Source organism: Mirounga angustirostris, unplaced genomic scaffold (genome assembly GCF_029215605.1).
Source record: "Mirounga angustirostris isolate CCGP_5_RB_7025 unplaced genomic scaffold, mMirAng1.0.hap1 SCAF_7, whole genome shotgun sequence".
NCBI classification, from domain to species: domain Eukaryota; kingdom Metazoa; phylum Chordata; class Mammalia; order Carnivora; family Phocidae; genus Mirounga; species Mirounga angustirostris.
In genome coordinates, this window is record NW_026991715.1 from 96,067,129 (window position 1) to 96,093,823 (window position 26,695).

The 26,695-nt window shown below is 41.0% G+C and overlaps 1 protein-coding gene across 3 annotated transcripts in view; it reads left to right on the top strand.

Annotated features, from left to right (window-relative positions):
* Positions 1 to 26,695, top strand: part of SLIT3 (slit guidance ligand 3) — a 605,319-nt gene that overhangs the window by 36,395 nt on the left and 542,229 nt on the right. For all 3 annotated transcript variants that reach the window (XM_045901662.3, XM_045901670.3, XM_064596588.1), the window contains exons 2-3: positions 8,524 to 8,595; positions 15,045 to 15,116. In XM_045901662.3, coding sequence (XP_045757618.1) covers positions 8,524 to 8,595; positions 15,045 to 15,116 — 144 coding nt within the window. The remainder of the gene's footprint in view (positions 1 to 8,523; positions 8,596 to 15,044; positions 15,117 to 26,695) is intronic.

Sequence of the window (26,695 nt, forward strand, 5' to 3'; positions counted from 1 at the left end):
TTGGAAATGTCTCCCTTCAGCCTCTCCCCTTGTCTGGTTCCTTCTTTCCCTTCAAGTCTCAGACCAAAGGTCTCTCCTGACCACCCAAGGCGCAACTGGGATGGATGTACTTCTAAGCTCTTGAGGTTATTGGCAGAATTGCATGCAGTCTGTTAGATTAAAGACTTCAGGCTCTTGGTGGTTGTCTTCAGTTCCTTGTTGGTTGTTTGTGGGGGCTGCCCTCAGTTCCTTGCTATGTGGGCCTCCCTAATATGGTCACTTGCTCATCATAGATAACAAGGGAAAGAGTGTCCTAGCAGGACGAGCATTATACTTGTATATAATATAATCACAGAAGTGCCATCCGGTCACCTTTGCCATACTATATCGATGAGAAGCAAATCAGTAGGTCCTGCCTTGCTCAAGGAGTAGGGATTACTCAAGGGTGCTAATACCAGGAGACGGGGATCATGTAAGCCACCCTAGAGTCTGTCTGCCACACTCACCAAGAGAATAAAAGTTCCCTGAAAGGAACAGTTTTTGTTGTTGTTCAGCGTGATATCCCTAGCCATAAACATAGCACCAGATCCAGAGTAGGTGTATAATAAAGGCCTATTGTAGGAATAAAGGAAGGATGAAGAGAGCAAGAGAAAGAGGGAGGAAGGAAGAAAGGAAGGAGGGAGGGAGGGAGGGAAAGAGGAAGGGAGGAAGGAAAGACTGAAAGAAGGAATGTTCTGCTTTCCCCTGTAACATGCTTTAACAGCCAAACAAATCTTGCAGTTATCCTAAAGCAATGACTCTGGGCTTTTATACATGCTGCTTCTTTTACCTAGAATCCTTTTTCTCTCTCTCACATATTCCCATGCCAACCAACCTAGCTATGACCAACTCAGTCTTGAAGTCTCAATTAAAATACTACCTTTTCCTGGAAGCTTCTCCTGACCCTTAAAACTTGGTATACTCTCCCATAAGCTTTTGTTTATGGCTCTGACCCAGTATAGAACAGGAGTCTGTAAACTATACCTCCCAGACCAAATCTGGCGTTCAGTCTGTTTTGCAAATGAAGTTTTATTGGGGCACAGCCATACCCATTAGTTTGTGTATTGTCTATGCTACAGAGCTGAGTTAAATAGTTGTCATAAAAAAATATGGCTGACAAAACCTAAATTATTTACTATCTGGCCCTTTACAGAAAAAGTTCAACAACACTTATTGTAGACCATTTAGCACAGTCTGTGGGAGTTGACCCTTTATTTATTTCTTCCCCACTATGCTTGCTCAATGTCAGAGACCATGCCAGTCTTGTTTACAGCTGTGTCGCAGCATTTAGTATAGTACCTGAAACTTAGTGGTTAAGATAATTTATTGAATGAATGACATGAATGAATGAATGACATCCTCCCCACCCCACCCAAGGTGTCAGAAAATGAAAATAGGTAGAAAAACTCAAATTAGGATTATGTAAAGAAGATTGATTTACAAAGGGACTATTTCAGTAGTTGGCTGTGGTTCAGGGAACCAGGACTAGAATCAATAGAGCTGTTACTACCCCTGAGCCAGAAGAGATTAGAGGAGGCACTGTTCTGGAACCAGGAAGTGGTTAGCCATGAAGAGGAGTCATGACCTTTGGTGGAGACACTAGCTAACCTGAGTGACCTCACAGGGAGGGAACCAGGAGAATAAATACACTCTCCTCACTCTGTTCCTTTTCCCCCATCTCCTGCTTAACTCAAAGTGAAGCAGAAGGGCACAGCAGCCAGCCTTGTGATGTGGTCTGTTCAGGTTAGCCTTCCCGGCGTAGAGAGTGAATAACTGAAATGGAGACTAAAGCCCCTTCACTAATTTATTCTGATGTGATTGGAACTTCTTCTTTGCTGGTGGTAAACAAGGGGTCAGGCTGGACCACAAGACATCTTAATTCTGTCTCCTCTTACCACTTTACTAGGCAAAATTCCCCAGATTAGGCTTTGAGATTTTGAACGTGAATGCATCACACCATCCTTGTTCAGAAGCTTGCTGTCCTTGTCCTCAGACCCTTCACTTCTCTGTGATCCCCATCGTGGCCCCTGTTGTCACCACCGCATCACAATATACTTCCTTCTCATTTGCTCCAGGTCTTCTGAGCTCATGTTTTCACAGCTAACTCAAATCTCTGATTGCTCACTCTCCATGGAATCTAGACCACATCTCTTAACATCTAATTTTATATATTTTTACATTGTTCTCTAAGTAGCTTGTAAGTCTCAGTCCATCTCCTCAACTAGACTCCAAACTGAGGCAATATTTTTAAGCCCCCTTGGTTCTGGGCCCCCAAGATACAAGAATTGTAGATCTTAATATTATCAGGACTTTATAGGTCATGTCATCCAGCTTCCTACCCATCACAAGTACATCATGTCCAGCATGAGTTAACTACTAATCTCTGCTTATATAAGCCTGTATTAGGGAATTACTTCATTGTAAAGCAGCCCTTCCAAGTTTACCTTAGACTGAGATATCTTCTTTCCTGAAACCCGGAAGACCATACTCTGTATAAACTTGCTGTATGGGGCAGGTGGTCTTAAAGTCTGATCTGAACTGATGGTGTAGTCTCTAACTCTATAGGTTGCACCATCATAGAGAAGCATCTTGTTTTGACACCAGTCCTAACTTCTGCCTCTGCATCCTCTCCCTTCAAGTTGTTGGCTGTGAGTGAAAAATTAATTACTCCAATTGCTGTTTAGAAAGTACTTCCTCACATAATTTATCTCTTGAGCCTCATGGTAATCCTGTAGAACTGGTGTTCTTGGTCGTATTTTATAAAAGTCTCAACAACAATATGAACAACTGGGGTTAAACAAGTTTAAGTGATGTTCCCAAAGTCACCCAGCTAAGAAGGAAGAGGGGACTCAAATCTACATCTTCTGGGTTTGGTATTGAAGCCCTTTTTTCACATTACCCTGTTTTTACTGCTCCCTCTTCCCAGATGTGTCACAGCAAAAAGAACATTTTGCTGGAATGCCACAGAATGAATCAAAAGAAGAATGTGAATATACATGTGCCAAGTTAGGGATATGGCCTGCCCCAGAACATTTTTTGTTCCATTTTTTCCAATGTTGTTCTGAATTCCTCATCATCCCCACCCCACCCAAGGTGTCAAACAGATGTGAAAATACCACAAAGCTGTGACTCTCAGCATTGGTTTATGATTCACTGATTGGGATAGGGAAAAATAATGTGGGAGATTACCATGGTGATGCTTGTTTATATAGGCAATCTGGTAGCTGATGAGCAACATGGCAAAAACCAGACATGGGCAAAAACAGCAGGAAAGCACCCCTCTGAAAGCTTGCAGAGGGTCTCAGCACCCCCACTGAGCCAGACCTCACTGGGAGACAGAAAAGGAAATGGGCCATCTTGCCTAGAGTGGGAAGCAGTGAAACCACCAGGAGTGCCCCTTGCTTTCCTCAAGATGGGATGGGAAATTCTATTCTGTACTGTTCTATTTATTTATTCATTTATTCATTGATTTTTTTCTTTCAGTCAGTAGTTAACCTGATGTAGTAGAAAATGCTTAGAGTCTAGCTATAGATGGGGAGCATGATGTGATAAAAAACATGTCCTCTGCATTCAGAGAGCCCAAGTTCACATCCCAGCCTTTGCCACTTACTCGTTGTGTGACTTCATGGCAAGTTGCTTTATTGGTAAAATCTAAGCTGGATTGGGGTTGGGGAAATTATGCTTCAGCTTCCTCATGTGAAAAATGGGATAGTAATAGTATCTACCACATATGATTGCTGTCTGGATAAGAGAAAATGAACATACAATTTTTAGCACAGTGCCTAGTGCATAGTCTGGGCCCAACAAACATCAGCTCTTATTAAGGCTTATCTGCAGTATTTTTATCTGTTTAAGGAAGATAATAATACCTACCTTTCAGAACTGTTGCAAAGAGAAAGAAAAAAAAAAAAAAGATGGAAAGATCCTGACTCAAAGATATTGCATTTGTCAGTGTAGACTGCTATAACAAATAGGCCCAAAATTTCAGTGGCTTTAAGAATTATTTCTTGAATGTGTCTGAGTTTTATATAGGTAAATGGAGAGAAAGAGGAGGGAAGGTCTCTATTCCATGCAGTCATTCAAGGACTCAGGCTCTTTCTGTCTGCCATTCTTGGAGTCCTCCCCTGGACTTACTGAATTCAGCCCAAGCAGAGGGAAGAAAAAGATCATGAAGGATTGGGCAGGAAGTGTTATTGGTCAGGCCTGAGGGCAGCATATATTGCCTCTGCCCATGTAATAGTGAGAACTCAGTCACATGGTTGCACCTCCCTGCCAGGGAAGCTGAGAAATGTATGCTATCTGTGTAACCAGACTGAGGGAAAATGGTTTGCTGGACAACTTGCTGGTCTCTGCCACAATGTTCAATGAAGGGTACCCACTACTGCGATTATTAATATAACACCAAGGTGATTCTCATGGTATCCTAAGGCTCACTTGGAGAGATGGGCAACCCTAATTATGCAGCCTTTACTCCTGAGAACCTGAGAGAAGGGCTGGTTCTCACTTCATTCCTAGAATGACAGGGTGTTTTTGGCCCCTATGAGCCATATTTGACCAAAATGACAGGACTGAGGATCTCAAGGGTGACAGGCAAGCACAGAAAGGACATGCCATTGAGAGTCATGTGAAGGAGGTTCCATTGTTAAGAGGAAGTTAAACATTCAAAAGGTATCTTTCTCTTCCATCTCTCTTTTGTTGCCAAACAAATCACTCCAAAACTTAATGGCTTAAGACAGTGCTCATTTTAGTATTCTCCCTCACAGTTTCTGTGGACAGGAATTCAAGAGTAGTTCAGCTGGGTGATCTGGCTCAGAGTTTCTCATAAGTCATAACCAGATGGTAGCTGGAGCTGGAATCTCAAAGGTGTCTGCACTTATGTGCCTGACCTCTATGCTGGAAAGAATCAAACAGCCAGGGTGGAACCGCCGGGGCTCCTCCAGCACCTCCCTCTCTCTCCCTGTCTCTGTCTCTCTCTGGTCCTCTCACATGGTCTTACCAGTGGTGACCCTAGGCCTTCCGGTCTTCCAACATGGCAGCTCAGGGCTCACATGGTCTTACCAGTGGTGACCCTAGGCCTTCCGGTCTTCCAACATGGCAGCTCAGGGCTCACATGGTCTTACCAGTGGAGACCCTAGGCCTTCCGGTCTTCCAACATGGCAGCTCAGGGCTCACATGGTCTTACCAGTGGTGACCCTAGGCCTTCCGGTCTTCCAGCATGGCAGCTCAGGGCTTCAAGAGAGCCAGGCAGTCGCTTACTGCCTTTTCTAATCCAGCCTCAGAAATTCTACAGCGTCATTCCTGCCCCGGGCTTGTCTAAGCAGTCATAAGGCCTGCTCACTTTCAAGGGAAAGGAACATAGACTCCACCTCTCCACGGCAGGCTTGTCAATGAAACAACTTGCAGACATGTTTCAATACCACCCCACTTCCCTACTCCACCACTAGAACTGCAGTGGCTCCCCATCGAGGGATCATGCTTGCAGATGGTTCAGAACACCGTCTGAACCATCTGCGAGGCTAAGATCTACTGATTCTGATTCCCTCAAAGGCCGAAGCTGATGGCTAAGAAGTCAGGCTGAAGTTCCAGAGTAGCCCGGACTGGGACCACGGGGGCTAGGGGAGCAGTGGGTACATGAGGTAGTGCAGCTTCTTCACAGTGCCCATTTAATTAAGTCCCGTTTTCAGCCAAGCATACTTGTAGTCAAGGTTTTGTGCTTCTTGCCATTCCAAGGTTGCAAGTAGGAGAGGCTTACATAAAGCAGGGAGGCTCAGAAAAGCTAAAATACTCACACAGCTGGGCGTCGGGGGTAGGGAAGAGATTTGAACCCTGACCTGTCTCACCTCAGAGCCCAGGAACGTGCTTCCTGACCTCCTTCCTGGCAGTCGGGCAGGGTGTGTGCTGGCAGGGCAGGGGGAGATTTGGAAATAGGTGTCTTAGAAATGTGAGAGGCAGGGCGCCTGGGTGGCTTAGTCATTAAGCGTCTGCCTTCAGCTCAGGTCATGAGCCCAGGGTCCTGGGATCGAGCCCCGCATCGGGCTCCCTGCTCCGCGGGGAGCCTGCTTCTCCCTCTCCCACTCCCCCTGCTTGTGTTCCCTCTCTTGCTGTGTCTCTCTCTGTCAAATAAATAAATTAAAAATCTTTAAAGAAAAAAAAAAGAAATGTGAGAGGGAGGGGCAGCATGAGGGGGCTGCTTGTGGTGCCATCTTACTACTTATTAGTCACAAAATGCACCCCTTTTACATCTACAGGAAGATAGTCTCCTGGAGATCCCAGGATTCATCTGTAGGCACAGAGTTTGGGGCGGTGCAGGCAACTGCTCTTGATGCACTGAAATTTCAGGGTGGAAGTGGCGGGTGCAGGTAAGAAGGCTGTAGTTCAACTAATGATAGTAATAATAGCCGCCATGATTGAGTCTCTAATAAGTGCCGGGGAAGCACTGTATATGTGTCATCTCATTTGACCTTCACAAAAACCTTTGAGCTGGGGTGACCACCCTCCATTTGTGGATGGAGAAGCGGAGCCTCAGAAATGAAGGGAACTGCCCATAGCTCACTCAGCAGGTGGCAGGGCAGGGACTCAAACTCAGGGCTGCTTGTCCCTGAGGCTCTGCCTCCCAAACAGGGACTGTGTGCCTGGGGAACCCCACAACCTGTTCCCCCCTACCCTCACCAAGTCCTCAGCCTTGCAGCAGCACGCTTTGTGCCCCTTCACGTAATAAATATTAATTGAAAATATTGGTGCCCCAGCCACCAGCACAAGCTGCTGAGATACCATGCTGGGTCCTGGTAATTAAACCCTTAGTTGCATTGTCATATCTGTAGTTTTCAGTGTCCCCAAACATCAGTCCCATTGAGACAGGAGTTGAGAAAAATACTCAGGGTGAGTATGAGCATGCACACATTCCCTCAGACAGGCAACCTTTCTTTATTTCCCTGTGTAATTCTTGCTCTTCCTTTACCAGCCAGCACTCAACTGAGTCTGAGAAGTCTATATACTACCTCTCTCCATCACAGGCTAGTTAAGAAACAACTTGATTGCTGCTTTAGGTAGTGGAAAACTGGATGAGGAAGGGAGGTGGTTCCCAGGTGAGATTAACCAAGGACTCACTTGATTTTTATTGTGGTATTATCTTCAGTATCAGGAGAATAATCCTCTTCATATAAAGTGCTAGAATCTGAAGACTGTTTCCCTGTTCCTTTAACACAGCTGTAGAGCTCGCAAGTCCCTCTGAGACATGACTGCAGGATGGCAACTTTAGGCCCTGGCTAGGAAAATGTTAGAAGTAGTGACTGTGTGGATGGGGATCTGTCATGGAGAAAATGGCCTCCTTAGTTCCTGAATGTTCAGGAAAAGAGAAAAGCCAGTTTACAAGTAACTTGTTGAAACTCCAATGTGGCCAGAACCCTGAAAATTTCTCAAGAAGGTATGGTAGATAGGAGTTAGCCATTCAGCATCCATTATTAAGAACTGTAACATATTATGCGTGGTCTTTTTTTTTTTTGCATCTAGTCTTAGATAATGTTAGTGAACACAGAATATATTTATAGTTGTTCATAGGTTCATTCTTGACTTTGGTTTTCTCTAACCCTGGTTTTCTAATACCCATGGTGTCCCTTCTCCCCAACACATATACCACCATAATGCTTTCAATTCTTCCGTAGCAAATTCTTCTCTTTGGGATCATTTTTAGGAGCGTAAACCTACTAGTTGAGGCAGGAGCAATGCATGTGTCTTTCCCTAATGTATGAGATTAGCAAAGTTCCCTCTACTCTGTGCCAGGCACATACTCTCTAGATTGAGCTATGGAAGTTAAATGAGGTATTACCTTTGCCCTCAGGGAGTTTGCAAACCAGCTGGAAAATAAACAAATACCTAGGTAGGTACCAAAGTCAGTTAAGATTCTTTTGGTTTCAAGTGATAGAAAATTCAACTCAAACTGTTTTAAGACAAAATATAAGGGAGATGGGATAGATTGGCTCATATAATTTCAAAATGCAGAAGTACCTGGCTTCAGGCATGGGTAGATCCACATACTCATAGGCTAGCACCAGGAATCAGTCTCTCCTTGACTCTGGAAAACTCTTTCTACATGGTGGCAAGATGGTTTCTGGCAATGCTGAACAGCTTGGAAACCCAGTGGGGAGAGAGAGCTATTGGGAATTTGAGTCATGTATACTTTCCTGGATCTGGGAAGAGGGGTAAGCCTCACTTATGTGACATGGTCTGAGAGTTGGGGGAGGGAACTTCCAAAGAAAAAGTTGTTACCCAAAGAAGGGGCAACAGAAGCCAGGCAGCTAAATATAGCAGGGCTCTACTACATACATAATGGGTAGCTTATTCCAAACAGTATCCTTAAGGTTGGTTGGGCATGCTCAGGGGATGATATTAATCATTGGAATTACCTTCTGCTTGACAAGCAACATTCCTTCAAGCCAGTCTGGGTTGAATAGACCATAAGTGTAACCTGCAAAAAAAAATCTGACCCAAATTTGCTCTCTATTGCAGTGACCTGGACAGAAATAATATTACCAGGATCACCAAGATGGACTTTGCTGGACTCAAGAATCTCCGAGTCTTGTAAGTAATACATGGCTCTTCGACGCATTTTCATTTTCAGCTCTTTGGCCTTGTGAAAATGTTCTGCTGGCCTGACATTACACCCCTATGCACTGGGTGACAGGAATTTACCATTCTTCAACAGAAAACCCTTCATTAGTAGACCCAGGTTTTCATGGGTATCTCATTCTGTGTCTCCATGCTGCCGGCTGGGCTAGACCGGTGGAAGAAGTCAGTTCCAGTGACAGGGAAAACAGAAGGCTCTACATGAATAAATCAACATGCCCAGCTTCTAGGATGATAGCAATGTCAGCTTGACTAACCAGGCTACTCTTCCATAGAGATTATAATTTCTTCTCCAGCCTGTGCATTAAAAGAGCAATCAGAACAAAAGCTATTTATCTTGTTGCTTACTGAAGAGGAGGGGAGAAGGGAGGGAGAGAGTCAGACAGGGTCAGGGCCCCTGTTGTACACCCACAGCCGTACAGACAGGTAGCAAAATTTGAGATGGGTATTGATGCAACAGGGGAGCAAGGAATATCAGGTTTCCTTGCTACATATTGAACACCTTCACCCATCCCTGAGTCTGTGAGTGATAAGGATGTGCCTAAATGCTTGTCCATTGGCAAGTCTGAAATATTTAGAGATACAAGAGAGGAGCAATTGGAGCCTCTTTGCTACTTTACTCAGAGGTTGATTTCGCCCCCAAGTGTGGCTCCACACCTGGAGCACTGTCTGGGCAGTCTGGCCAGTGCCTTGGTGTCTATTGTGTCATGAAATCTTGGTTGGCAAATCCCTGCTAGAAGCAGCAGCTAAAGTCTTGGTATCTGAAGCCACCTCCTTCTTTTTGCTAATAGCCCATTATAATACAAAGAATTTTATTGTAGGGACAAGAAGTACCAGGTTCTGGTCCTGCATCAAAATTAACTGTGCATGTGATCTTGGGTGAATCACTATACCTCTCTGGGCCTCAGTTTTTTCATCTCTAAGTTAAGGAATGATAATATACTAGTTCGGGGGGGCTACTGTAACAAAGGACCACACAGTGGGTGGCTTAACAAAAATTATTGTCTGACAGTTTCTGAGGCCAAAAAACCAAAGTCAGGGTGGCAACAGGGTTGGTTCCTTTTGAGGGCGATCCTGAGAGGGAGGCTCTGATCCAGCACCTTTTCTAGCTTCTGGTAGCCTCAGAAATCCCTGGTTTCTAGATGGTTGTCTTCTCCCTGAGTCTCTCACATCGTCTTCCTTCTAAGCAGTCTCTGTTCACATTTTCTCTTGTTATAAGGACACCAGTCATATTAGATTAGTGCACATCCTAATGACCCCATTTTAACTGAATTACCTCAGTGATGACCATATCTCCAAATAAGGTCACATTATGATAGCCTGGGGATTAGGACATCAACATATGAATTTGGTGGGGGGGATATAATTCCACCCATAACAAATAGTCAGAAGTCCTCCTAATTCTCACAGTTGCACATATAATGCTTTATGGTTTTATCATTTTCATGAAGTCTGTTTATTCTCACTGCAACTTGTGGAATATTACTTGCGTAGCATTGCTTTTCTGACTGAGAAGTAGATAGTGGTGACAATGGTGATGATAACCAATGTATATATGGTACCTATCGCAGATCAAGCTCTGTGTTATGTGGTTATTAACCCCTATCTGCCCAGAGGAAACAGGCACAGTTGGTTAAGTTGTCCCAGCTTCACATGGCAGGTAACTATGCTAAGGAGAAGTCAGAACCCAGAACGTGTGTTTTCTAACCTCTGTGCAGAGCTGCTGTCCATTTGCATTATAGAAATTTTAAAAACCAGGAAGCAATAGTCTACCCATCTTAAAAATACAGCCCTGATGTGCAAATAAGTGGTTTACCTGAGTTTCCCTGAACACTAGTGTGTGGGGACACTAGGATCTGAATGTTGGGCCTCCAGATAGCAGATGTTTTCCCCTTGATATATTCTCCAGATGTGGCATGTTCACACTCCTCTCACCATCCTCAGGAGGAAGGTGGTGGGGGCCGAAGCGGTAGCCTCTACCCTCTGCTGAGTCTTTTGCCCTAAGCAGTCTCGTGTATGTCAAATGACTGGCAGCTCTCATGAGATGTGTGTGGGACAGAATTGAGACTGGGATGGGTTGAGGGAATTCCATGGCTTAGCTTTAGAGTAACTTTTATTGAAGAGATAGAGACGGTAAACTCCTGATTGCAGGTCATCTGACAGCTTAAAAAACAAACATTTAACTTCTCTCTTTGTTTCCATTTTCCCCCCTGCATCTCTGAGAGATTTCCTTTCATATGAGTCACAAATTTCACCTAATGCTTCATTTTCTAACCAAGTCAGAAAAGAAAACTCTTTGATTTTCTTACCATTACATCAGAAAGGCTAATAAAAATTCCTATTTCCATATCTGCTCTCTGCAAATAGAAAGTTTAAAATAATCACAAAAGATTGTATTAATATCCTCTGGATGGTCTACAAAACATTCCTTTGACTCCAGTTTATCATTCATTTAATTGACACATTCTTCTTATTTTGATAAGCAACACCAAAACACTCCCCCTTCCCCTCTTTATAGACTCTGTTAATATATTGTGTTTCATTATCTTCCTTATCAACTCAAAGACAATCCCATTCAAGTGGTCCTTTATTACTGTGAAAGAATCTGCTAGGTGGGATAGCTGAAATGCTTTCTCACACCAGTAAAATACCCAGACATTTAAACCATATTTTCTCCCAATCTATTCTTTTTAGCTGAGTAACCTAGACAACTATCTTTTTTGAAAAGCTTTCATCACACCTTGGCACATTCCCTGTATCTGTTTCTTATTTACAATTTATAGTGAAGCCAGAAAAGACTCAATAGTCTTGAATAATTTGAGCTTGCCACTTATTTCCATGCAGAACTGTTAATACAGTACAGGTGAATGGGCAAAAGCAGATAAAATGGAGATTGGGGAACTTTGGTCTCATCCAAAGGCAATTTTCCCCAAATAAAGTACATTCAAGGAGAAGATATAAGAATTGCCCATAACAATTCTTTCTCCCACAGAGTGGGAGTAGGAAAAGATCTCTTCTGGTGTTATCAATTATATTCCCTTTCTTAGTAGTCTGTTGCAAGAACTCTGCTGTGCCCACAATGTGGGAGCCAGCTTTATCCCAAATGGGGTCAATAAAAGAGTTAAACTCCTCCCCAGCCATCATCACATGGGGTGATTTCCAATTCTGATCCAGTGTTAAAACTAAAAAATAACAATGCCAAAAGAGCTGAACACAGTCTGTATGTCTCTAACTCAGAACAGACTCATGGACAGCCCTTCTGGGCATCCAACCTTTCCTGGATCCCTGACCTCCTGCATCTGGTCAGTAAAATGAGAGTGACATCAATGGCATTATCCCAAGCTCCTGAACTGCATCTCAGCCTAGAAGTCTGGATGTAAGGTTCACAGTTTCTTTATTCATTCATTCATTCATTCATTCATCAGATATTGATTATTTATTGCACCTTTAAAAGTCAGGTACTAGGCTGGTCTCTGATAGGTCTAGGAAGCAGATCTAGAGAGGGACCCTAGCTACCTTACCAGCCAGGACTCCAGCAGGAAAGAGATGACACTCACTCAGGACAAATAAGGGGAGCTGAATAAAGAATTATTTATAAAGGTGTGGGCAAAGTTAAGAAAAACCAAGAAGATATGGTGCAATTTCCTGGGGCTAGCAACAAGGAGCCACGACAGTGCTCTGGGCCTCAAGGAGCAGTGAGAGGAAGTGGTTATTTGAGCCCACAAAGGGTAGGGAACTGCCTGACAGGATCTGGGGTCTTAGGTAGAGGGACACAGTCAATCTGAAGTTACTTGGCAGGGAAGGAGGTAGGAACAAATCCCCGAATATCACTCCATCCCACATCTCATTTTCTGCTGGTGACTTCCATGGCTTACTCAAGTGGAAACTAGAGTCAGAGAAGCTTCTTGAAGTGATAAAAATTAGCCTCCCTGAGCCTGAGCAAAGTAGAGAAGGGGCAGATATCTAATACAGATATATTTGCATTTTTTGACTCCCCTTTCTGAAAGAAGCTAGCAGTATTAGATTAATTAGTACAGAACTAAAAAATTCATCATAGGAGATTGGAGTTAAAATTCTTCAGAAACCCAGCAAGAATATCACACTCAGGGGCGCCTGGGTGGCTCAGTCGTTAAGCATCTTCCTTCGGCTCTGGTCACCCGCATTGGGCTCCCTGCTTGGCAGGAAGCCTGCTTCTCCCTCTCCCGCTCCCCCTGCTTGCGTTCCCTCTCTTGCTGTGACTCTCTCTGTCAAATGAATAAATAAAATCTTTAAAAAAAAAAAAGAATATCACACTCAGTCACTCTAGGGTTGCTCCTTGTTATAATTGGGAACTTAACAACAACAAGCACTGTGATGGATTGACTGATAGTAAAAACCCAGCTCAACAAATCCCTAGTCACTAATATTGAACTGGTTCCCTGTTTAGCGAGATGTGCTAGTGTGAGTCTGTTGGCATTCCAAGGCCCTCCTTGCCATATGGCAGAATAGAGAGAAAGACAAGGGAAGGAAAAAAGAACATTTATTAAGCCTCTAATTGTATTCCAGATCCTGGACTAGATAATTTACACACTCTATTCCATTTTTATCCTTACAAGGACTTATGAGATTTTTTTTTTTAATTTTATAAATAAGGAAAGAGAGTCCCTGAGAGGTTGATTAGATAGCCCAGTGCCACACCATCTGCTGGTAAGAAAGCAGGACAGGGGTTTTTACGCCAGATTTGACAAGCACACCAGACTGGGGGGTTAAAGAGTCTATCCTAGCTGGCTGTATGACTTTATCCAAATAATTTCTCCCTGGGTGAGTCTCTTAGCTTCCCTACTCCATGATGTCCGTATCTGTTAAGTTGTAAGGGGCCAGAGGGACATGAATGTATGAACTGGAGTGGGTGAGGATTGAGGCAGACTGAGGGGCCCGTGTGCCTTGCCTGACCCCATACTTAGTTCCCACCAATTATTGGTATTTGGAAACACAGGAGCTGAATTTTCAAAAGGAGTTTCTTTTGTGGTGTGTGTGTGTGTGTGTGTGTGTGTGTGAGATAATTGATTTTTAGTTGCTTGTGAAAAAGTCACAAAAAATGTAAAATATCATTGAACCCAAACAAAATACCCTTATCACTCTGATCGTCTGAGTCAGACACTTCTTATGTCCTAGACTAGCCTTTTCCTTGATAGAAAATCAATATGTTATGTGGCCCCAAGTCATCTTTAGTTTTTCATTATTCAAAAGCCTTTATTAAGTGGCTGCTGCGCTAGGCAAATGTGGTAGGGCAAGGAGTATGAGAACGAACAGAAGTTCTTACCCTCTTAGTCCCTAGGCATAGTGGGGACGATGGACTTGAAAATAAACACAAGGACCCAAGTGTTAAGCCCAAGAAGTACAGGGGTTATGAAATGCCTCAGAGGTGGTGGGCAAGCATGGATGGAATCATTTTGAAATGAAGGCCAACCTTCCTTAAAGCTGCCTTCCATCCTTCTGTTTTTCCTTCAGGTGCTCAGGGCACCTCTCCTCCTTTGTAATCCAGGGGCACCCACAGCCCTTCCTAAACTCCAACTTCCAAGGACACATCCTTCAAACACAACTGCATCCCCTTAAGTCTCATTCAGCCAGCAGGATTGGTCCTGGATGGAAACTGGACAACCTCATTGCTTCCCTTCCCTCATTGTTTCCCTTAGCCTAGCTAATCCTATTTAAGCTGCCATTGTGTGTGTGTGTGTGTGTGTTTTAAGTTAGGGAAACAAATGTTTCATTGTATACTCAATTCTTAGGGTATGCCACATGCTTGAAACAACCTCACTTAAGCAAAGTGTTTAGGTTTTTAATCATCTGCATGGAGGACTTTGGAGGTCAGCAGAGACTGTGGCTAGACTAGCTTTCGTGACCATCACCCTCACGTTGGGAACAGCCAGGCCCTGGGCGAGGAGAGTTCCTAGTACAGGCAGTTGTCCAACAATAGGGTCACCCTTTCCAGTAGGTGACCCAGAGACAGAGTACACAGAGAGGCCCTTTTTAATGAAGTATTTTTGCATCTCTAGAGGAGGGAGCTCCAAGGGAGGAGATGCTGAATATATGTGTGGTTTTTATAAGAAGCAGCTTTTACCTCTTCCTTTTCTGTGCAACATCCTGCAGTGCTTGGGGGGACATTTGCTGAGAACATTCTTAAAATAGAGGCATGGAAACCAATCTGTCAGGTAGAAGTGTGCAGGCGGCGAAACCCTGGTTACCGTGACACCAAGCTGGCATGTGAATTATCTTGTCCCACCAGACTGATCCTGGCTGGGGGGTGAGGGGCAGGGCAGAGTGTTGTGGGAGGGGCTGAGTGGCCCTGCCTGCCGGGCCTGAAGCCTAGCGCCAGGACCCCTGAGGCCCCTTGTCCTTGACCGCTGCTGTTTCTGTGGTTCTAGGCATCTGGAAGACAACCAGGTCAGCATCATCGAGAGAGGCGCCTTCCAGGATCTGAAGCAGCTGGAGCGATTGTAAGTATAATACAACCTCCTTTCTTGAAAAGTCTTCTTCTTCTTCTTTTTTTTTTTTTTTTTTTTTTTGGGTAAATTGACTTCATTGCGACCTTGCCAAGAAAAAGTCTCCAATGCTTAATGAAATGTTTGCTATTTTATTTAAAGCACGTTAGATACATGTTAAAGAGACACTGAGATCCTTTTAAGCTCTTTTTTTTTCTTTTATTTTTTTTTAAACTCTTTTACTTTAAAAGATGCTAGAATTGGCATCTGGGGTTTATTTTTCTTCTTCCCAGGCTTGAGCTGTTGCTATTGATATCTGTACATGGGGCTGGTTCTTGCCCAAGCCTCCCTTTTGCCGAGGATGGAAGCTGGCAGTCGGTTTCGCTGTCATGGAGGCCGGTGTTAGATATTCGCTGTCCCCGAGCAGCCTTTGCCCCTCCAGGGAGAGGAAGGGTGGGAGAGTGGGCAGGCCCTTCGGTGTGCCTGCATTTCCGCTGAGCATCAGCCTGTGTCAGGAAGCCCCCATGTTTCCATGAGGGAAAGTGGTGCCAGGGTTTAAAAATAGGCTGCTCTTCTGACTGTCAGAGGGAGAGATGAAGAGCGGCGGGGATGGAGATGGATGGAGCCTCCACTGGTTTTGATGATTAATGCATTTGCAGAAACCTCTTGGGTCACTCGGGTGGGGCTGCTGCTCAGGTGGTTAAGTGGGCAGCTTCACCTTTCCTCAGTTAATCATACCTGGCAGCTCATAACATCTGGATATTTGCTTCCTGCCCTCTAAGTGGGGCCTGTCCCCAAGAGCACTTAGTCATGCCGGTGGGCAGCTCTCTTCCATGTTTCCCTCTGCATCCTGGTTGGCCTGACATTTCAGCCTCTTGTCCCTGCAGTTGGGGCACAGGGGTGTGACAGCTCACTGCTCCACCAACCTCCCTAGAAGGATCCTGCTCCATTTACCTGTCCTGTTGCCAAATCTCAGCTACAGAGATGGGCTTGGGTCAGGTGGAGGGCCTGCCACCAACGTGTTAGCTTTGTGATCTGCCATCTTTTCCCTTGGACTCATTGTATCTGGGGCAACACGGGTATTGTCCAGCAAAACCCTGTACTCCCCCTGCTTTGTGTGAATCGTCTCATTTATTGCTCTCCATCTGGGTCAGAGGTCACTGTATGTTCTGTTGTTGGTTTAAAAATACGACATTTATTTCTATAAAGGGAAAGAGTTCTAAAAATAATGAATGCTGCCTCTGTTTATGCTTATATTTTTAAGTTTCTTGAAACTTAAATTCTCCTTATTTAGACCAAGGGAAAAATAAAAGTATTTGTTGAACCTGGTTCCTTTGTATGAGGTATTAAACATTTCTATGGAAGAATAAATATATAGTTCTTTGTGAAAAGGCCACCTCTTGCTTAGTCTTCTGATTAGAAGGGTAAATAAACTCCTAATTTATTCATTTCATGATTGTTGGGAGGGACCTAATTGATAATTGAGTACCTTGGACATGCTTGGAACTATGCCGATGTTTTATATGCTATCTGTTGTTTTATCCCCGCTAAATCCCTATGAGGTTTTATTACCCTCATTTTGCAGATGAAGAAACAGAGGCCCAGGGAGATGAAGCCAAAGAATTGTCGGGCGGGGGGTAGCCAAGATTCAGAGCCACATCTGTCTGACATCAAAGCCCATGCCCTTTCATACTTCTGTGCTGTGGACATTAGATGAAGTGTGATCTTTAGCAATGGCCTTGCAAATGGCCTCTCACATACCCACCTAACTCCAGGGAATATCAGTGAAATTTGCTGGCAAAAAGTGCTTTTCTTTGGCTTGGTGAACACAGCAGAAATACCGTGCATGTCTGCAGGACTGAGGGGCTTACAATTGCAGGGTAAACCTGGCTATTTCTTTACTTTGGTGTATTAGGAGGCTAATGCTTGCTACTGTACTTGATAAACCCTCAGATCTCACGGCTTAACACAGAAGTTTACTTCTTATTCATATCCAACCCAATAAGGGCATTCTTGGTTGCTGGGCCTCTCTCCTCCAAGGGGAGACTCAGGAACACAGGCTCCTTTCACTCCTCAGCTCTGCCATCTTTAAACCTTGGCTACCAAGGTACCAATGGGTGTCTGAATCAAGCCACTGGAAGAGAAAACAGCACGAAGGATTACACATGGGAGGTTTTTATGGGCCAGACCTGGAAAGAGTACATATGACTTCCACTATTACATACCTTGGATTAGAAATTGTTCACATGGCCACAGTAAGCTGCAGAAGAGGCTAGGAAATGTAATAAAGCTATATGCCCAGGAAATAGAGGAAGCAGAATTAGTGAACAGCTAACCAGTCTCTGATTTATACTGCAAGTGATCTAAAGAAGTACTTGGGCAGGAAGAAGAATGAAAAGTATAGGTGGCTGGACCAGCATGCACAGTTGGATGGGCCTCCTTAGTCAAGGCTTTCCAATGTCAACGAGAGAGGGTGTGTGTGACATTATCCTGACGTGTTAATCTGGTGTTAGTTACCCAGTCTGTCCCCAAACAGACTGCGAGCTATAGAATGGGAAAATATAACATATTTGCTGCTAACAACTGAGGAAGTAGATGGCTGATTGTGCCATCTGCAGCTCTCACTCCTGACTTACCTTACTTGTGTCTCTGTATTTGGTAGTAGATTCATCTTTATTGATCATACTCTGAAATACAGCCTGAAAATTATATGGGTTTTGATAATTCATTTCTGAAGTATTGATTTTCATTATGAATGGGCTTTATTGGTTTGATCTCTTGAGCCTTAAAGAGGAGAGAATTCTGTCCCTCGGGTCTCAAATCAGAGTTCTCTGTTCTTCCGTGAAAGGGCCTCTGAGGCAGAGTGAATCGCCTGCCTCTCCTCACATACAACAGTGGTTGTCCTTATCACAGCATTTATCTGTTAATTCCCTACTTGCCTATTGTCTCTCTCCAAAACCATGAGTATGTTGAAGTCAGAAATCATGTTTCATTAGGTCTTAATCTCAAAGCTTTGCACACTGCACGATAGTAGGTACTTGTGGAATACTTATCCAATACTTGGGTTTTTGCTCTATACTAGTGGTCTGAACTGGAACCAGTTCCCCCCACCCAGAGGACACTTGGAAATGTCTGGAGATATTTTTGGTTGTGACAACTGGAGTATGCTACTGGTATATAATGGGTAGAGGTCAGGAATGCTGCTAATGCACAGGACATCCTACAATGCACAGGACAGCTCCCACAACAGAAAATTATCTGGTCCAGAGTGTTAACAGTGCTGAGGTTGGGAAACTCTGCTCTTTACCTACTATGTATCAGATAGCCTCATAGACACTTGACATATGCCATCTCATTTAATCCATACAACAATTTTTGGAAACACAGGAGGTTAAAATTACTGTGTCCTTGATGTGACAATATAAAATTCAAAGCATTGGCTATAAAGTATTGTTGCTAAGTATGTCTCCCCTATATCTAATTTAGCTACATTTCACTTTTGATTTCCCAAGAGTAGACAGGTTAGAGGACCAAGTTAAATGAAACCAAGAGGAACAAGTAAATCCTATAGATGGAACATTCTATAAGACAACTGCCTTGGTCTCTTCAAAAAATCAATGTCATGAAAGAGATGGGAGTTGACTGTTGTAGATTAAAAGAAGCTTAAGATAGAAACAGTAGCAAAAAGTTGGGAGGGTCAGTGGAGTTTAAGTGGTCTAAGATCTTTGAATTACCCAGGAAGTGATAATAGCACTAATGTTTATATCCTTATTAAATCAAGGATGCATGTTGCAACCTGTAGGATAGCCTCTAAAAAGAACAGTTTAAAAATATAATAACCTAATAGAGGGAGAAAGGACATAGAATGATACAAAGAAAAATATGGTTAATTCAAATAAGGGATAAAAGGAAAGAAAAAGGAATATAGAACAAATGAGACAAAGAGAAAACAAATAGTAAGATGATCTTAAACACAAAAAATATCATAATTACTGTATATGTAAATGAATTAATCCTCCATTTAAAAGACAGAGTGGATTAAAAAAACAAACAATAATTATATGCTTTTTACAAACACAAACATTAAACAAGAAGATAGAGAAAAATTGAAAGTAAAAGGATAGAAAAGATAGCATGAAAATACTAACCAAAAGAAGGATGGTATGGCTTTATTAATACTACATAAAAGACTTTTATTTTATTTTTTTAAGATTATTTATTTATTTGAGAGATAGAGAAAGTGAGCAAGCACACAGCTAGTGAGCGAGAACCTGAGTGGGGGGTGGGGGGAGAGGGAGAAGCAGGCTCCCCGTTGAGCAGGGAGCCTGATATGGGGCTCAATCCCAGGGCCCTGGGATCATGACCTGAGCTGAAGGCAGATGCTTAACCGCCTGAGTCACCCAGGCACCCCCATAAAATAGACTTTAAAAAAAATAACATTATTGGAGATGAAGAGGGCTATTTAAAAATGACAAAGGAGGGTCGCCTGGGTGGCTCAGTCGTTAAGCGTCTGCCTTCGGCTCAGGTCATGATCCCAGGGTCCTGGGATCGAACCCCACGTCGGGCTCCCTGCTCTGCGGGAAGCCTGCTTCTCCCTCTCCCACTCCCCCTGCTTGTGTTCCTGCTCTCACTATGTCTCTCTGTCAAATAAATAAATAAAATCTTTAAAAAAAAAAATGACAAAGGAATAAATACACCAGAAAAATGCAGAGAATTTGTATTTGTATGTTTCTAAAAACATAGCCTGACAATACATAAAGCAAATATTGACAGAATTAAAAGGATAGACAAGTTTACATTTATAGTTAAAATACTTTTCTTGTAATTAATAGGATAAGGAGATATAATCATTAGTAACAATCTAGACTATTATAAGTAACAATATGAAATACTGTTAGTAACAATATGGAACAATATAACAAAGTTTGCAAAGCTGACCTAATTGATACCTAGAAAACACTGCAAACAGAAAAATGTAGAATAAACATTTTTTTCAAGTGCATATGAAACTTTTATCAAGCACTGGTCTACAAAGCAGGTCTCAAAAATATCAAAGGGTTGAAATCATTTGGAGTATTGTCTCTGGCCACAGTAGAAATATTCAAGAAGTCAATAAGAAAACAATAACTAGAAAATTTCAAAATATTTGGAAATTGAGTACTATACTTCAAAATAACGTCTGAGTCAAAGAACATATCATAGGGGAAATTGGAAAACATATTTTCTGAATGTTAATAAACACACAGTATATCACAGTGTATGGATTGCAGCCAAAGCCATGCTCAGAAGAAAATGGATAGCCTTTAAGTTATATTATTCAATTTATGATATATGTATGCTATCATATATTTAAAAAGAAGTAAGGATAAAATCTTTTTTCTTTTTTTTATTATGTTCATTTAGCCAACATATAATACATCATTAGTTTTTGATGTAGTGTTCAACGATTCATTAGTTGCATATAACACCCAGTGCTCATCGCCACACATGCTCTCCTTAATACCCATCACCCAGATAAAATCTTGATGAAAGTATCCATCTTAAGAAGCTAGAAAAAGAACAAAAAAGTAGAAGGAAGGAAATCAGTAAGAGCAAAAGCATATGAAATAGAAACATATATATAAAGTTTAAGAACTCTGAAAAGCCAAACTTTCATTCTTGACACAATAAAATTACAAAAACTAACAAGACTGATCAGAAAACAAAAAAGAAAGAAGACCAAATTGCCTATATGAAGGATAAAAAGGAGGACATATCTATGGATTTTACAGATTAAAGTGATAATAAGAGTAGATTTTGAAGAACGTTAGTTCAATGATTTTAAAGATTAAGTGGAATTGAAAACTGAGGCAAGGAAGGGTAGAAAATCTATATAGTCCTATATCTATTAAAGAAATTAAATCTTTAATTAAAACATTCCACCAAACAATCTAGACTCAGATGGCTTCACTAGTGAATACTACCAAAGTTTTAAGGAGCAAATAATATCAATTTAACATAAATTCATTGTACAAAAAGAATAGACATTTGTCATTTAGACAATATAATTTTCATAGCAAAATCCAACAAGAACATTTCAAAAAATATAAACCAACATATTTCATGAATATTTATATGAATATTCTAACAAAATATTAGCAAAGTGAATTTAGTAGTACATGAAAAGTATTACAACCAAGTTTGGATTATTCAAGAAAGACCAGATTGGTTTAATATTTGAAAATCCTCTCCCAAATTAAAAAATGCTGAACAACTAGGGTAGCAAAACCAAAGACATACACAACATCCATAATAAAAGTAGTTGACACAGTATCTTAGTAAACCCCTAAGTAGGCAGGGAAAAACAACTGATGGTTACAAGACTGTTGTATTATCTCATCTGTGTGGGACAAAGCAGAGGGAAGCCCTCTGAAATTCTTATGACTCTGAAAACAGGAGATTGCTTAAATAACCAATATGTACTCATTGGAAAACACAGTGGCCAACCTGAGAAAAGCCGCCAAAAATGGAAGGGAGTTGGATTAGATCCAATTCATGGTAAGTACAAAGGAACCATGATGTGATAATGACTGATAGTCCTTGGAGTATTCCAGGCCCTATAAATTCTTCAAACTAACAAAAACAGGGCTCTTTTTCGAAGAAAGACCTAGCATTGATAAGAAACTCCTGAGTATAGTTGATCAGAACAGGAACAATAGTAGAAATGAAAAGAGAACTTCTTGATGAAAGTGTTAGAAAACACCAGAAGAGTTAGATCTTAGAAAATCCAAGGCCATGTTTTTCATTAGTTTGTGCAAAAAAAACAAGGATGAACTCTAGACTCTTGAAGCTAAGAAAGCTATCACTTCCCACCCCTCCCTCATAAAACTACAGGAATTTCTTTCATTTAAGAAATAAGCAACCAAAAAGATTATTGTTGAAGCACATACAATGTGTTTTTTCATAAGAAAAATAAAAAAAAAATAGTAAGAAGTATAATAACCCTTCTAGAAACAATGAAAACATGCAAGAGAGAGGTACCCACAAAACAGATGAAAACTATAACAGAATAGTTCAAAACTAGCAACACAAATTTAAGGTCTTATAAACTATAAAAGTACAACATAAATTTGAATTTTAAAAATTCAGAAATTAGATGATTAGAGAAAAATAGAATGTGAAAGGAGGGATGAAGAGAACTCAGGGAAAAATTTTGAAATATAAGAACTAATTTCAAAATATATGCTGTCAATTCTGAAGAAGAATGAACTTGGAAGAATTACACTATCCAATTCCAAGACCTGCTATAAAGCTACAGTAATCAAGACAGGATGGCATTGGTGAAGTAATAGACATATGAATTAACAGAACAGAATAAAAAAAAAAAAAAAAACAGAAACAGACCCATTCAAATATAGTTAACTGACTTTTGACAAAAGGGCAAAGATAATTCAATGGAGAAAGAATAGTCTTTTCAAGAAATGGTACTGGGACAATTGGATGTTCATATATAGAAATTGAACCTAGGCACAAACCTTACATCTTACACAGAATTTAATTCAAAGTGGATCATAGACCTGAATGTGAAATTTAAAACTATTAAACTTCTAAGAGAGACAAGAGAAAAAATATACATGACCTTGGTTTTGGGAATGTGTTTCTCAATATAACAACAAAAACATGGTCCACAAAAGAAAAAAAATTGATCGATTAAACTTTATTGAAATTAAAAACTTCTGCTCCACAAAGGGCACTGTTAGGAGAATGAAAAGTCACAGACTGGAAGAAAATTTTTGCAAAATGCTTATCTGATCTGCATGCAAAATATATGAAGAACTTTAAAAATTCAACAGCAAGAAAACACCCCTACCCTACAAAGAGAAAGAAATGGGCAAAAGATTTAAATAAGTACTGTACCAAATAAAATATGTATATGGAAAATAAGCATATGAAAAATTCTCAATATCATTTCTTATTAGGGTAATGCAAGTTAAACAACAATGAAATAACACTGTCCCCTTTAATTACAATGGCTAAAATACTAAAGACTGATAATACTAATTGCTGATGAGAAGGTAGAGTAAGAGGAACTCTCATTTATTGCTGGTGGGAATGCAAAATGCTATAGCCAATTTAGCAGTTTCTTTTTTTTTTTTTTTTAAAGATTTTATTTATTTATTTGAGACAGAGAGAATGAGAGACAGAGAGCATGAGAGGGAGGAGGGTCAGAGGGAGAAGCAGACTCCCTGCCGAGCAGGGAGCCCGATGCGGGACTCGATCCAGGGACTCCAGGATCATGACCTGAGCCGAAGGCAGTCGCTTAACCAACTGAGCCACCCAGACGCCCCAATTTATCAGTTTCTTACAAAGCTAAACACAGTCATATTTACAGTCCAGTTCAGTGGTTAGGAGTTCAGGGAAGAAGAGGGGATGGAGGGTTGAATAGGTGAAGCCATGGGGGTGGAGGGGCTTAGGATGGTGAAATTATACTGTATGATACTGAAATAGTGAATATATGACATTTGCATTGATAAAAGCCCATAGAATTTTATAGCATACAGGGTCAACTTTAATGCTTGAACATTTCTTTTAAAAAAAGATTTTATTTATTTGAGAGAGAGAGTGTGTGAGAGAGAAAGCACGAGAGTGGGGAGGGTCAAAGGGAGAAGCAGACTCCCCGCCGAGCAGAGAGCCTGACACGGGACTCGATTCTGGGACTCCGGGATCATGACCTGAGCCAAAGACAGACACCCAACCAACTGAGCCACCCAGGCACCCTGCATGAACATTTCTAAAAATTATTTAGAAAATTGGAGGATCCCAAGATGGAATACAGACTGTGATGAATGTATGAATCAACCTCTTGAAGGTGATGGGGGAAAGGTGCTGACCTAAGTAGATTTGGAAATCAATGTATGAGACAAAAGGCAAAAGGAATCACACATAAGAACTGTACTGTGGTTAACAAAGTTGTTTCCCAAAGGAGTATGGGTTAACAATTCTGAAGTCACTGTACATGTGTATTGGAATTGAACAATGGATGGTGGATGGTAGAGACAGGTTTCTTGTTGCTGAAATGGGTGGTTACAGACAGGCAATGAAGAAAACTATAATGATCCTTATGTCAATCGATTAGAGTTGGAGACATCAGTATAAACAAATGTTTAGCCTAATATAGATATGTTCACTTAATATAGATGGATATATACATAGAAATATATTGGTATGTAAATGTACATGTTTGTACACACATATTTCCTTGCTTTATTAGTAGGAGAGCCTAGAAATGATGACACTGCAATAGCAATGAGCACACCTCGTGCCCAGATCTTGGTTTCTAATACCATTCTCCAATAAAAGGGAGCTAAGGTTCTTGGAGAAATGGGATGATTCTAGGACTGGGCATGAGATAGATTGTGCCAGAAAGGAAGTGCTCAAAACAAAACAAAAGAAAACAAAACCCACAATTAGGGGATATGTTAAAAGGACGTAGGAGCAAACTGAAAGAGCTCCTAATGGCCAAAGCTGAAATAATTTCAGCAATAAATAAACAAATTGGTATTGGATTATAACCAAAGTATAAAATATCCATGAGTCTATACTGACATAAATAAATGATTGGACAAATAAATGAACAGGGAGAGGAGAAATCTCTCATGCAGAAGAATTCTAAGTGATTTATGTAGATTTTCTGCCCTTAAGGAGGTGGAGCATAACTCTCCACTCCTTAAATGTAGGCTTTGCATGGTGATTTCCTTCAAAGAGTACTGTATGAAAAGGGGAGCGCAGAGCATAGATATTTCACAGTGGAGAAATATGACATACACTACTACCTCAGCTAGATGATCAAGGCCAATATCCAAAGTGCTAAGTCACACTGATAATATGTACCTTTGGTATGATGTAATGAAAATAGCAGTTTACGTCTGTGATCTCTATCTCAAAAACCCATAACTACATTCTAATGAGAAAAACAACAGACAAATTCCAATGGAGGGACATTCTTAAAAACATCTGAACAGTTCTCCTCAAAACTGTCAAAGTCATCAAAAACAAGAGAAGTCAGTGAAATTGTCAGAGCCAAAAGGAACATAAGGAGACATGAAGACTAAATGTAATGTGGCATCCTGGATGGTATCCTCAAACAGAAAAAAAAAAGATACAGGTAAAAACTAAGTGAATCCGAATAAAGTATTGACTGACTTAATAATACTGTATCAATATTGGCTCATTAATTGTGACAAATACATTATACTAATATAAAATGTTAATGATAGGGGAAACTGGGTGTGGGATGTATAGGTGCTCTGTACTGTCTTCCCAATTTTTATGTATATTTAAATCTATTCTATATAAAGTTTATTTTGAAAAAAGTTCACTATGCCAAACCCTACTTGAATTATAGATTCATAAGCAAAATAAATGTTACTGTTTTACACCAAAAATACATGCATACATACTCATCTAGATGCAATTTGAGGGGAGATAAATGCTTTAAGAGAAATGGAAAATGAGTAATTTTTTTCAATCAATAAGTTAATATAGAGGTTAAGAGGATTTAAGAGGAAGTGATAAATACAGAAGTCAAAGACATTCTATCACATTTATAATACAAATCTCTGAGGAAGAAAACTAAAGCAATTACTCTGCAAAACTTTGGCAGTATCATCTGCAGCTGAACATACACATACCCCATGACCCAGCAGTTCCACTCCTGGATATACATCCCATAAAAAGACCTATACAAGAATGTTCATAGGAGCACTATTTGTAATAGCCCCAAAGTGGAAACAGGCCAAATGCTCATCAGCATGAGCAAAAATAGTTTGTGGTCTATTCATACAATGGAATAGCCTGATGGAAAATGAAAAATTACCCCAACACACACACACACACAGAACTGCTGTATGTAACAACATAATAAATCTCAGAAACAGAATGAGTGACAAAAGCCAGACATAAAAGAATATATATTACCTGATTTCTTTTATATAATCTTCCAAACAGGCACAACTAATCTATGGTATTACAAGTCAGGGTAGTGTTTACCCTCTCATTGGAGGGCTGTAAATGGAAGAGAGCACTAAAGGGTTTCTGGGGTGTATCATCATCTGTTTCTGGATCTGGGTAGAGGTTTTGTGGATCTGTTCAACTAGGTGAAAATGCTTCTAGCCATAAAATTTAGATTTGTGCTTTTTTCTATGTATATGTTATACCTCAAAAAAAATTATTTTCTAAGGAGACTTTAGAGACAGATATAACAACCAAATTCAGTGCCTGGCTCTTAACCAAAGCCTGGTTTGGAGAAACAAATGTGTAAAATAAAATTTTGAGACAAATGGGGAAATCTGAACGTGGATTGGGTATCGTGAACATGATGTCAGGGAATTGTTTATTAACTTTGTTAAGTGTGTTAATGGTACTCTAGTTATATAGGAAAACCTTTTAATTTTTTGAGATGCATGCAGAAGTGTTTAGGGATCAAGTGTCCTGATTTCCATACTTTACCTTAAATGGTTCGATAAAGAACACAGAGTAAAACAAATACAGCAAAATGAAAACTGTTGAATCTAAGTGGTGAGCGTACAAAAGTTCAAAATACATTTTTTAATTTT